General features: G+C 42.7%; 1 protein-coding gene across 4 annotated transcripts in view; it reads right to left on the reverse strand.

The window, feature by feature from the left end:
- The window catches only part of Cep152 (centrosomal protein 152), a 65955-nt gene that overhangs the window by 12933 nt on the left and 39052 nt on the right, over positions 1–13970 (reverse strand). For all 4 annotated transcript variants that reach the window (XM_028858259.2, XM_037205191.1, XM_037205189.1 and 1 more), the window contains 5 exons: positions 13115–13258; positions 10572–10853; positions 8367–8498; positions 5850–6500; positions 3028–3169 (listed from right to left, as the gene is read on the reverse strand). In XM_028858259.2, coding sequence (XP_028714092.1) covers positions 3028–3169; positions 5850–6500; positions 8367–8498; positions 10572–10853; positions 13115–13258 — 1351 coding nt within the window. The remainder of the gene's footprint in view (positions 1–3027; positions 3170–5849; positions 6501–8366; positions 8499–10571; positions 10854–13114; positions 13259–13970) is intronic.

The following is a 13970-nucleotide window of genomic DNA, read 5'->3' on the forward strand; positions in this document are numbered from 1 at the left end:
CGTGTGACTCAATACACAGTTCTGTCCGCTCTTTGCATGTTACAACAGAAGTGCCAATTATGCAGCAGGAGAGTAGGTGTAGGACAGGAACAGACTACAGAGGTTCAGTATACTAGAAAGGATGGACTCTTAGGAATTTGCCAAGTCCTAGTTCAGAAATCTCAGTGAATAAGAAACAGACTCATATTCCCAGGTAAACTCTGAATACAAAGGGCAACAGCAAAGTGTAAGATATAAGTTACTTGGGGCTGGAGAGATGGCTCAGCAGTTTAGTACACTGGCTGCTCTTCCCGAGGACCTGGGTTCAATCCCCAGCACCCACATGGAGACTCACAACTGTTTGTAACTCCAGTTTCAGGAGATTCAATGCCCTCTTCTGGCTTCTGTGGTGCACAGACATAAAAGTAGGCAAAACACTCAAACACATAAAATTAAATTTAAAAAATTTTTAAAAACATTACTCAAAAAAGGAAAAATTTTACTGCATCAAATGCTTATGCATTACCATGTACTTTGCTATGTTAGAAATGAATAGATGAAAAAAGCATCATACCTGTCCTAAAATCTATACAAATAAAAAATGGTCAAAGTGCACCAGAAAGATTTGCATTAAATGAAACAGTTGAAACAGGGCTCGCAGGATGAATCAGCAGGTAGAAGCACTTGCTGCACAAACCTGACTACTTGAGCTTCATCCCCGATCCCATAGTGGAAGAAGAGAACAGACTATAGAGTTGTCCTCTGACCTCCACACCTGCATGGTGGCACATGTGTCCCTACCCTACACTGCATGTACACACACACACACACACACACACACACACACACACACACACACACACACACACACACACACATGTGTATATATATAAACAACTGGGGAAATAAGATAAATTAGGAAGGTTAGAGGGAAGACAATACAGAAGGAGGGGGAATGGATAACACTAAAGATGTCTGAAATAGCCATAGGGAATCATATTTTATATTTACCTAATATTATATGCAATACTTACATGTGCATACACAGAGTATAAATGAAGTTATGACACTTGGAAAGATAATATTCCCCCACAAGTCAGAGATCTAACAAGATCCCCAGAACCAGGCATGAGAAACCTTCTTCTGAGTTGTTGGTCAAGTTAGTCCAAGAGACTCCCAAAACAATACAGGTTATTTATGCTGCCCTATGTTGCCTCCCCAGAGTTGAAGGTAAGTCCCTATGGCTGCAGACCACACACACAGTGGGGGATTTGAGCTTGATCGAACCTGAAAGACTAGCTTTCTTAGTACCAAAAGTTGTCAAGGGAGGAAAGCAATCAAGTCCTACCCAGTTGTCATGCCTACAAATCACAACAATGACCAGCAAGGCAAGATATTAAAGTCAACAGTGGCATAATTGGCAGCAACCAACAGCTGTGGTGGTATTCTAATTGTACTGAAATGTGATTTTGATTGTATGTAATAAATAAAGTTACCGTCAAGCTATTAGACATAGCAAGAGTGTGCGGTGCGCACACGCCTTAATCCATAGATCTCTGTGTCAGGATACAGCCAGCATGGAGACATATGCCTAAGACTGGCTGTACATACAGACAGTGACAAGCATCACGTGTTTTACAACCAATGAGAAGCAGAATGACTATGAAAAACGACTTACACACAGGAAATAGCTCTCTTTCGGGAAGCTGGGACACAGCAGGAGGAAGGGTGAGATTTTAGCTCTGAGTTGACCTCTTGCTTTCTCTTTTACTTTTTCTGTTTCTTATTTAATAAGACGGTTGGTTACATCTACAAACAGCTCTGTAGTTGGACTAGGAGACCCACTCAACAAGAGGGAAATCATGCCTGGAACTGTCAACCCAGCCAACCACCATGGTTAGTGAAGTCCTAGATCCTAATACTGCCACTTTCCTAAACCAGTAGAGTTCTAACTGCATTCTAAATAGTTATCCTTATACCCACAGATAAATGAAGCACTCACCTCTCTCCTCAAAGAATATTCATTTTTGCAGAAGGAAACTATTACAGAAATCCACAATTGCCCAAAATGCAGAGAGCAGCTGATTGTCAGGCACCCATCTCTAAATGATACATCTACACCACTACTCCTACACCATGGCTCAGGGAACACCATGGAAATTACGGAGGGGGTCTAGGAAGACAGCTGTAAGATTGTACCTTCTAGATATGACAGGCAAGAAACACTAATGAAATCTCAACAACATGGCTGCTTAAACAAGATCTGAACAATTATAATACCAGGTGACATGCCAAAGTAGATGAGCTAAATCTCACAGGGCTTCACCCCCTAAACAAGAACTACAGGCAAATAAGGCAAGCAAAAGAGAGGAGGGAAAGAGAGAGGGAGGGAGGGGAGGAGGAGGGAAGGAGAGAGAGAGAGAGAGAGAGAGAGAGAGAGAGAGAGAGAGAGAATAAGAGAATTAGTCTTTCCCAGAGATGAGCACTTTGACTACCCAATACTAAATGGTCTGCCCTGAAATTATATATAGAACCAACACTAAACAGACTCAAAAGTTTGCATTTATCTATTTTTCTTCTCTCTCTCTCTCTCTCTCTCTCTCTCCCCTCCCTCTCTCTCTCTCTCTCTTCTCTCTCTCTCACCACACTCACTCTAATAATAATAACAATAACAACACACACACAATAATAATAATAATGAAATAAAAAGAGACTATAAGTTTGAGGGGATGGATGGAAGGGATTGAAAGGACATAAGGGAGAGGCTAAATGACATAATTGTATTTTAATTAAATAAAGAGAGAAACAATAAGGAATCAGTTTCAGTGATTTGAACGTAGTCTCCACTATTCATATTTGGCAATTTCTTGTATGAAGCCCTTGATTTCTCAACAGTTAGGACAAATTTCTGACTGCTCTAGCCAACTCTCACTCTTCACTTTGTAAGCATCATCTGTGCACAGAGAGAAGCCCATCACGCTAGAAGAGGCCTAAGTGAACCCTGCCCTGAACACAGAATGCAATCTAGACAGGAAACAAAATCAGTACCAGTTCCCGCTCCCGCTTCTGGCAAGGCCAAGGGCTGAGCACAGCGTCCAGAGGTGCAGACAGGAAGGAATACTGGGACTCCAGGGTCTCCCTGGCCAGGGTTCCAGCTGACAGGATCTGCAGAGGTCTTGACCACATTTCTCTGAAATAAATTATCTTCTTACTTAACACCTGGGAAAAATATCTACAAATATGTGTTTAAAATTCTAATTTTAAAGAACAAAGAAACATAATTCTAATATTAAAAATGCAAAAGGAGTCAGGCAGTGGTCGTGCACGCCTTTAATCCCAGCACTTGAGAGGCAGAGGCAGGCAGATCTCTGTGAGTTCGAGGCCAGCCTGGTCTACAGAGCAAGTTCCAGGACAGCCAGGGCTACACACAGAGAAACCCTGCCTCAAAAAAATAAAACAAACAAATACAAAAAGAAAACACCACCTATCAACAGTCTTGCTTTAATTATCAGCAGTGTCTCTCTTAGGATGGTATATGAACAGCATCCAATATGCAAATGGACAGGCCTCCCTGGCTGGCTACAACACAGGACAGGAGATAATGAACAATATCAGAATTATTTCTGATCTAGCACACTTTCACTACAGCAGGAGTCAAATTCTCTAGCAACTATGATACAAATATTTTACTTCCTAACATATTCAAAACAAGTACTTGAACATATTCTGTTACTAGGCTAGGTAAGAAAGACACTTGAATGCCAAATTAAAGACAGACAATGCTTACAGAAATGGACCTATTGCACAAGGCCTTTCTTCATGATGAAGGCTCTTAGTGTCTGTCACTCTCTTGGGCATTAGACTTACTAAATTCAGTGGTTTTTAAAGCAGTATGTTTAGATTTTGGACACCTACTAACTACCAAAGAAACAGAACATGTGACATTGCTATCTAGCTTTAACTTGTCTCTAGAAGGTGACAGAATGTGCTGCCTTAAGTTTGCTTGAAATTCTCCCAATATTTCCATTCTCTTCCATCCATTAACAACTATTTTATTAATATCTTTTGATAAAACATTTTCTTAGAAATTGTCTTTCTCACTCCTGCATCCTTCCCATCTTAGCAAGCTCTTGGTCTATTTCGATTTCCATGAGCAATTCTAAACCCTATGGATTTAATAAACTATAGATCAGCCTTTCATATTTTTGGAACATGGACTGCAAACTTGGAATCACGAATTGACCCCCAGTGTCCTGAGCTGAGTTGACTACAAGGCAGCAAGCAGGTCAAGTGCTTCTATGGCAAACAGGAGATTAGGCGTTTCAAGTCATCGTCCCCAGGAATGCAAGTCGACCCACCCAAGGACAGCTGTGCAAGTCTAAACTCTGAGCTGCATTGTCTCATGTCCACAGCCGTGAGCCAGATAAGTCACACAGATGGGCTTACACTGCTTGTGCAATTATAAGCCCTGGAAGAGCTCCAGATTGATTTTGCATTGACATAAAATGAAATGCCTTGAAAATCCCACATTTCCACTAAAGGAAAAGTCAAATTCATTAGCAACTAAACTTGGAATGTAATAAACATACAAGGTAGTGTCAATTTGTTCACTTGTAAAGACTCTTTTCTAGACAAACAAATTTGAAAGCATCAACATGATTTCTTCATCACCTCTACTCCTAAAAACTGCTATTTTTCTTATTTTAATATTTCTTCCCAAGATTCTCAACGAAGTATTAAGCAATGCTCATGGGAAGTAATCTTGCCAGTCATTTTTATTGATGGCAACTATGTAATAGTAACACCACTGTAAAATCAAGGATAAACACATGAACAGGGATAAGGAGGGCTGCCCACTTCAGTCCCTCCGGCTCGAAAGTTCTGTCCTTCTTCATACGGAGGATGCAGACAGGCCAACAGACGTCAGGGTCAGGAATTGGGCCAGGGAGCTGGATTCTCTTTTTTCTGGATGGCCAACCACAAAACAGATTTGCCCAAAGCAACTTGCTAGTTTGTCTCCTACACTGGAATGCCCACCCTGGCTTATAAGCATTTCCAGTAGGCATTAGCACTGAATGCTCAAAAATGGCCTAGAAAAGCCTTTAATGGTGATGTCTTCATAGACCTGAATGCTAATGGCTAACGTTTGCCTCATAATCTAGTCAGACACTTTCCCACCTGGTCCTAAACACTGAAACAGGCTGGTCACACACTAGAACATGATTCTGGAATTTTCATGAATGTCTCATCCTTCAATCCTAAATTGCTCAGGCTGGATTCATCTGGTCTCAGACAGTACTTGTATGACTAAAAGAACACAGAGAACTCATTCTGCACGTACACATATGGGGTACCTACGAAACGGACTCCAGGAATTTTGGCAAATGAATCAAACCTCTTGCTTGTTTCTTTCTTTTTAACAATTTTGGGACCTCATTGGCACTTTGTGTATAATAAGACATAAATTCATTGAGGACAAGATATTGACTTCTAACCTTTTCAGAAAAAACAAAACAACAAACAAACAATCCTGTCTTCATATGACGTATACTTCTTGAAGTGGTTAGGACTACAATTATTTAGTTTCTAAAACATCATGCCCTTATAAAGAATAACACACATATATGTTTAAGTAATAGCTGTCTAGAGGCTAAATGACCTGCCTCATAGTTGGAGCTATGGAGCAATAAAAAAAACAGCACCAAATGGAATCCATTAGCTCTGCTGCAATGAAGCTTGTTTTCACTGGTGAAAACAAACATATTTACCTATTAATCATATGATGAAGGCAAGAAAAGCCCACCAGAGTCACCTCCTACAATCATAATTACCCTTGGGATTCAACAGCTCTCTCTACTCTAAAAACGTACCTTTTTCCACTCAGAGACAATACTGTCTGTGAGCAAGGGCAGCATATCTTGAAAGGCTTTTTGTATGCAGGCTTTTACTTTCTCAAAATACTGCACAGATACCCATTTTGAAGAACAAACTGACATGACTTCCAAAAGCTGCCTGCCCTGGGAGTCACCAGCAAACTCCTTCTGGGTGTCCCTTAGGAGGAACTCCAGCACAGTGAGGATGTCATCCTCATACTGATGGATTTCCAGTTGCGTCCGCTCGGCCTCCTGCAGTGTCCACTCCCTGCGACTCTGGTCCAGACATGCCTGGAACTCTGTCTCCTTCTGAAGAAGTAGCTCAGTTTTCTGCTTCTCAAAGTCCTCTTTCGCTGCCGCAAGCACCTCATTAATTTTATTCCGATGATCATCTAGAAACTGCCGGTAATCTTCCTCATTTTGTTCTTGAATCCTATGGATTTCTTCCTGTTTTTCTCTGTTCCATTCAGTTCGGGCCTTAGCCAACTCAGCCCTGACAACCACAGGGACTTCCTCATCCTTCAACTCCAGTTCCTTCCGGAGAGAGTGAATTTTCTCTTCCAGTTCCTTGACAGGTATTACATGTGGCTTCATATTTTCAAGCTCACTTTTCCATTTCTCTTTAGCTTCAGAGAGTACAAGTGACAGCTAGAAGGTACAGGAGCACACATTTCAGTAGGTCAACAACACAGATCTGAAAGTCTCTGACAGTCTTTACTAACAACAGATCCTAAGAATCTGGGCTAACCTCCCAATTAAACAAGCAATTTAAAACACAAAATAAAGGGAAAATAAATCTAGATGTGACATACATTCTGTAGAATATGCTTACACTAGACTTAAGGATCTTCTTTATTCATTTTAGTGTGTGTGTGTGTGTGTGTGTGTGTGTGTGTGTGTGTGTGTGTGTGTGTGCGCATGCGCGTGCTCAGGTACACTCACCTGTGAAGGTGCCAGAGGCTGGCACTGGGACCCCTGCCTCTCATGCTCCATCTTATTTTTTGGAGCGAGTCTTTCACTAACTCTGAATCTTGTTCCCACTGGATTGGCTGGTCAGCAATGCCCCTGCTCTGGCTGTCTCCAGCCATGCTCAGGTGCACGTGCACCTGGCTTTAGGTGGCTTCTGAGGCTCCAAACTCGTCATTTCATGCTTGCACAGCAAGCGCATTACCGACTGAAGCATGTGAGATCCTCCTGCCTCAGCCTCCTGAGAGCCGGGACTGTAAATGCCTTCTGTACTCTTAGAGACCTTCTGGCTATCTGCTTTCTGTGTTCTACCCAACTTTAATATTTTACTCGACTTCTGAGTCTCATCATACTGCTTCCTTTCTCTCTCCCTCTGAGACATTTCCTTTCAGATATTTCAGACACACAAAAAATACATAAATAAGAAATACTTATGCACTTACTATTACACAGTAAGAAAATACTGAAATTTCATTATTTGTCTATTTTTGAGACAAAGTCTCATGTATCCCAGGCTGGACTCAAATTCTCTGTAGTCAAGGATGACGTTGAGCCAGACGGTAGTGGCGCACCCTTTAATCCCAGCACTTGAGGCAGAGTCAGGCGGATCTCTGTGAGTTCGAGGCCAGCCTGGTCTGCAGAGCAAGATCCAGGACAGGTACCAAAGCTACACAGAAAAACCCTGTCTCAAAAAAAAAAAAAGATGACCTTGAACATCAGGCTTCTCAAGTGCTGGAGTCACAGACATGCACCATCACACAATTTCATTGTTCAAATGTTTAACTCTATCAATCTAAAGTTTACTGTGACACACAGGTGGGTAAAACCACTTTCCCAAAGTATTACTGGGTTATCACAAGACTACTCAGCATGGAGTAATCCATTCCTCGTTCTTTGGCTTGGAAACAATTTGTTAAACATTTTATTCAAAGTTGGGCCTATCTTTCAAGTCTGTCTTGTATGAAGTATGTTGTTATGAGTCAAGGCAGTTTTTGCTTTCAAATACATTGTTGTGTGGACTACAATACCTTTTCCAAAACAGTGAAATAAGGAAGTCTAGTCTTTTATTTTTCAAAATAAATTTTAGAATTACCATGCCAAACTTTAAATTTATTTCCAGCTTGCTTCCCCTTTGATTGCAATCAGGTTAAGATTCATAAATTAAATGGGGGTGGGGGTTACACATCTGGGTTTTTCTTTTGAAGAGCACAAACCCTTTAGAGAGCTGGGTATTTACAAAGTGAACACGCTCTAAGACTACAGTCAACTCAGGAAATCTTCACACGTGTGAAATGGTAACAAGGGGCAAAGAGGCCTGTTCTCAATCTCAACCCAACGGTCCACAATAAAACGGGGTTAAGTTCTAAGTGCAGCCATGTCTCCGATGTGAGGGTCAAGGTGCTGAGGTACACGGCCTTCCCCTCCAGTGAGCTAAGAGCGATTCCACGTGCTTAGGCTCCATGCGCAGTGTGAGGGTTCAGCACCAGCAGCAGGTGCACACTCCAGAGTGGAGGTGGGAGGACATGGACAGAACGGCGCAGCACTCACCCTCTGGGCCACCGCCAGCTCCTGCTGCTCCGCCCACTCCTGCTGCTGGGCTCTCAGCAGTGCCTTGTACTCTGCAAGCTTGGGCAGCTCCTGTAGCCAGCGACTGCGGGCATTCTGCACAGCTGTTTCCACCTACAGGCGATGACAGGAGAGAGGCACAACAAGGGTAAAATTTCACAGCAACTATGACCTCACATATATTTTACATTGTGTCTCCCTAAGTTACAACCACACTGATTTCATAAACAGCAAACAGCAATCCTCTCTAAATTACATTCTGTCCCCTGCAAAGGGCAAGGCGGGAAGTGGGAATCTGTATCTGATGAGCAATGCAGTCATCAGAAGCTTCATACAAAGCTCTGTCATTCCCCACAAAGTTCTATTGCTCCTGGAAGGAAAACTAAAGTACCCCAGCAGGTCGCCTAGTGCCAGCTGCTGTCAATCATCACACCCACCCCTCCTCGATCATGCTGGACCAGCACACCATGTGCACACGTACACGGACATGCCTCATACCTAGCACAGATTGCTGCTGTCAAGAATGAATTTGGACGTAAGAATGCACATGACCCTTCAGGTTCAGACAAGAACTCTATAAACATGATGAACTTTAAGGGTGAGCAGGTTATAATCTGTCAGCAATTACATGGACAAAGCTTATTAAACTTTTTTTCTTTCTTCTAAAACAGATAGACACATAGCAATGCAGAGCCAACACAAACATTTTCCAGTGAAAGGACTAATTGCTGTGCATATAAACTCCAGGTAGTTAAACTAGAGCAAGAAGATAAGAGTTCCTACAGAAATTTATGTTTTCTGGAGACATTTCCTCCATACTGTGTTGGCTTTTCTTACTTTTCTTCATATGATCTAAAATTTCATATATACTGAAGAAGCATTCTTAAACACTTCTCTAACCAATGTTTTCTGAACCTTATTTAGTAAAGACTTCAGAAGATTGCTGACCTGGAACTCACTATGTAGACCAGGCTGGCCTAGGACTCACCATGTAGATCAGGCTGGCCTGGGATTCCCTGTGTAGACTAGGCTGGCCTGGGACTCACTATGTAGACCAGGCTGGCCTGGGACTCCCTGTGTAGACCAGGCTGGCCTGGGACTCACTATATAGACCAGGCTGGCCTGGAACTTGAAATCCTGCCTCTCTTTAAGAGCAACACCAGGCCTAATTTCAGGAAACTTTAGCAGACAAAGGTGTCCTTGAAATGCCACATATGTCTATTTGCCTATGTTTCCTGACTGTAAGACAGCCTACAATAACATATAGAATAATGCATATGCACAAACTGCTGAGTATTTATCAAAAGCTAAGAATAGTTAAATACCTTCCTTCAGTTACTGTTTTTCGGTTTTTGTTTTTGTTTTTGTTTTGTTTAGTACAGGGATTGAAATGAGGGTTTTATTGTGCTGGGCAAGTATGATATCACTAGTCTACACCCCCAGCCCAGGCAGCTTCTTATTTAAAGTAAAATATCTAAAATAATAAATAGATAATAGACTTTTAAGACATGGCCTGCCTTCGGCACTCTGCTCTTTTTTCGCACATCAACAGTGCAGCTCTCCAGGAGAATCACTGCACTAACTAACCTAGGTACACGAGAATAAGTCGTCTTTACTCTGTTAGCACGAACCACACTTTCCTCAGGACAGTCTTGCTTTGCAACTGTTCTCATCCGTGTCTACAGCCAGGCTGTGGATGCTGCAAGGGAAGGCAATGGCACCCCTTTTTGGCCACTGACGGGAACTGCAAAGCTGCACTGCGGGGCAGACCTGCCAACCCATTCAGCAGAGAACTCCAACACCACTGCCGCTAAGTATCTTCATCCAAAACTGCTAACGAAGGCACCTTAGTGGACTATTTTCTACAAAACTAGATGTGAAAGATTCTTCATTACTTCTTAATTTGAATGTTAAAACAACCAATGCACGTGCACACACACAAACACACCCTCAGGCATCCTAACACTTAGATTTCAGAAAGCAAGCACTTTGAAAACTCAAAGAACACAGAAAGAGTTTTATAACCAAAATGAAAAAAGTTTTACAGACACTGCAGTATCTATTCCAGTCTAGAAATGCTAAAACCTTTAAAACATATAAAGTCACACCCCAGTTCAAAGGCAGCATTTCCGGGATTTTCCTTGATCAGCAACCCCCAAACTTCACTCGGCTGACCGCGCCCATCACCTGTTGCGTAATACTCTCACAGTACTTGAGCTCCAACTCAACTTCAAGCTTCCTCAGAGCTTCCTTGACGGCAATCTCCTTCTCCTGCTCCAACTCCCGCTGGACCTTGCGAGCCTGCTCCTCTGCCTGGACCGCCGCTTCCGCCTTAGACACGGCATCCGGAAGGGCCACCTGGTCGGTCTGACTGCCGGAGTCGGAAGTTGCCTTTCTCGGGGTCTTTACTCTGTGGTTCAGCTTGGACTGCCACTCCTTTTCCAGCTGTTGAATGAGTTTTTGTCTGTTCTGTTTTTAGAAGGAATAGAAGAAAAGCACTCAATAAAGTAAAAACTAGAATTAAATAAACGTTACTCAAAGAGAGCAACTACAGGTGTACTTAAAACCCTTGGAGGGTGGCTGGCGAGCGTTCTGACAGGGTGACGCATGGTGTCATCTATCAAGTTCACGGTCCACAGTCACACAGATCGTCTCCTTTTAGGTAAGTTTAAAGTTCTGCACATTGGGCACATGTGTCCTGCAGCAGCCAATGGACACAGCTGATACATACTCCTGGAGTTATTATATGAGGGCTAGATATTTAGTCCACAAAAATACATTCCCAAGCAACACTTGAAAATTCCTCTTCGGTTTACTACAGAACAGAATTCCCATGAAGACTTAATGACAGTGCTAAGGGCAGAGCACCCCACGGTCAGTATGTGACCAAGAAGTTCTGACTCTGTCACTGAAGAAATGTCACGACAAAAACTCACAGAGTCGTTTGCTATTAACTACAGAGTTTCACATCGACACCACTTTCCACGAGCAAGCACTGAGTAAATCTAATCAACAGGGTGTAAGAAAGTCTCATCGACTTCAACACCCTGGAATCTTAGTCAGTATATATTAAGTTGGAGGGAGGCGTCACAGACAGACCCTCTTCATGCGTTCCCCATGCTCAGCAACGCAGTGGGGTGGGTCTAATTAGTCTTATACAAAACTATAAAGGAGCAGACCGGCCTTTCCTTGTTTGACTGTCCCATTTGCTGATACCTGGAGTTCTAAAAGAACTTCCTGGCTACCACACTAACAGAATAGCAAGCTCAAAGGCAGAATCTATGACAGAATCTTCAACAAGCTAGAATTCTGGTTTGTTTGGGTTTTTTTTTTTGTTTTTGTTTTGTTTTGTTTTGTTTTTTATTTCTAAGTGTTTAATATCATACTTCAGTCCTTAAATTTCTAAGAAACCAGCCAGGCATGGTGGTGCACGCCTTTAATCCCGGTACTTAGAAGGCAGAGGTGGATGGATCTGAGTCCAAGGCCAGCCTGGTCTACATAGCAAGTTCCAGGCTACAAAGTGAGACCCTGTCTCAAGAAGAAGGCAGAGGAGACAGAGGAGATAAATGCCCATGCTGGCAAGGATGCAGACCAAAGGAAGCCTGGACGCTGCTGTCAGGGACGACAAGCCCAGTCCAGCCACTGTGGAAGCCAGTACGGAGTTCCTCCAAACCAAAACTAAAGCTGGGAAAGGGTACAGCCATCCCACCACCAGTGTTTATCCCAAAGACGACGCAAGTCAGCACACGGCAGAGACACTCACACTCCTGCCATGCGCCATACAACAGCTAAGTACAGACGCAACCCAGATGTCAGCAACAGGGGGACCAACAGAGGATGCCATTCACACACGACAGAGCGCCCTTCAGTCACGAAGAACCACCAAGCCACAGCATTTGCAAGAAAGCAGATACAGTTGAAGACAAATGAAGTCAGCCTCAGAAGAATAAATACCTCATCTCACCGTGGGTCTACAGAGTTCATAAAGATACACACAGTCAAGTATATACAGGAACATGAAAGTACAAGGAAAACCATCTAGAAAATAAAGGACCAGTGGGATGGGGGAGGGGTGAGCAGAGAAGCCAGGCAGGGCACAGCACTAGATCTAAGGACAGTCTTATACTTGCATGAAAGTGGCCTAAGTAACACGCTACATTTTGTAATTAAATAAATTAATTTCTTAAAGTTTCGGCTGCTGAGCCTGCTCATCACTTTTCTCCTAATCCAATGCATTATTCATTTATGACTATAATGACATAATTAGAGACATTGGTATAGACTTACTAGAGCCATTTCATAATAGGAAATGAGACCATAGTTTTATTTCTAGGAATCAAAGAAATATCCAAAAAAAAACTTATATCCTGATTTGGGATAAAGATCATGGAATAATTTTGAAAAGTCAAAGTGGTATGATGTGTTCTAAGAGCCAGATTCTGAGAGAGAGAACAGATGCTATCTACATACTTGCTAATTAATTATAAGCCCCGTGTTCAGGAATTATGACTTCAGTTACTAACACACAGAGTGACCAGAAGCCAGGTGTGGTGTCTCAGTCCTTTAATCCCAGCACTCAAGAGGCAAAGGCAGGCAGATGTCTGTGAGTTTAAGGCCAGGCTGTTCTACACAGCAAGCTCCAGGCCAGCCAGGGTTGGGAAAAATCAAATAAAATAGACAGAGTGACCCGAAGAAACTCTGACCCAGCCCCTTTCTGCCAGTGACGTCACCTCTTCCTCGGCCCGCTCTTTAACGCCAGCTTCTTGCTCTTTCAGCCAGTTCTGTTTCGCCGTCTTAAGAGTTTCTTGGTACTTCTCCTCAAGTTCTAACTTCAGTTTGCCTACATACTCTTCTTTGTCTTCCAGAAGCTGCCTCTGTAAACAAAACTCAGGTTAGCATCTCAGCATCTCTATGTAGGACCGACAATCGCCATGTTAGAAATGTGTCAATGTGGGCACGGTGGAGGCAAGGTCATTCCTGGCTTCATAGCAGGTTCAAAGCCAACCTGGGCAACAGTATGAGACTCTGTCTTTACAAAAAACAAAACGGTGCATGCGGCATGAATCTTGGTCCTACACGTTTTATAAACTCTGTACCTAACACTCATATTATTGATTCTCTCCTTATTTTAATTTTTATAAAATTACTAAAAGTTAAGTTCTCACTTTCTAAATAACTTTAAATCCTTTGTAATTCTTCTGTAGCCAACACTAACTAAAACCACCCCTTTAGAAATTCATTTTCCACTGAGCGCCATAACACACACGGCATGCTTTCCGTCATGTTGATCTACTGATATATAGCCAAACTATTACATGAAAAGAACACCCATTTGCTCGTGACTGCCGTCCCCACATATGTGATGGCAATACCTTGCTTTAAGATCTCATATTCAAAAACATCTGGACAGAATGTTGAGTCAGGACTCTGGACCTAGCTTCGAGTCTTGAAGCAGGTAGCTTTCAAACTGTGGCCTGCAGGCTGATCCAAGCCAACCAGAGTCAGATCTCCATCTCCAGAGGACAGAGCTGACCACGGCTTCCCATGAGCGCACCAGACATGCAGCAAGGGCAGCAGGAAGGACTG

The sequence above is a fragment of the Peromyscus leucopus genome, chromosome 4 (assembly GCF_004664715.2).
Source record: "Peromyscus leucopus breed LL Stock chromosome 4, UCI_PerLeu_2.1, whole genome shotgun sequence".
Lineage (NCBI taxonomy): Eukaryota > Metazoa > Chordata > Mammalia > Rodentia > Cricetidae > Peromyscus > Peromyscus leucopus.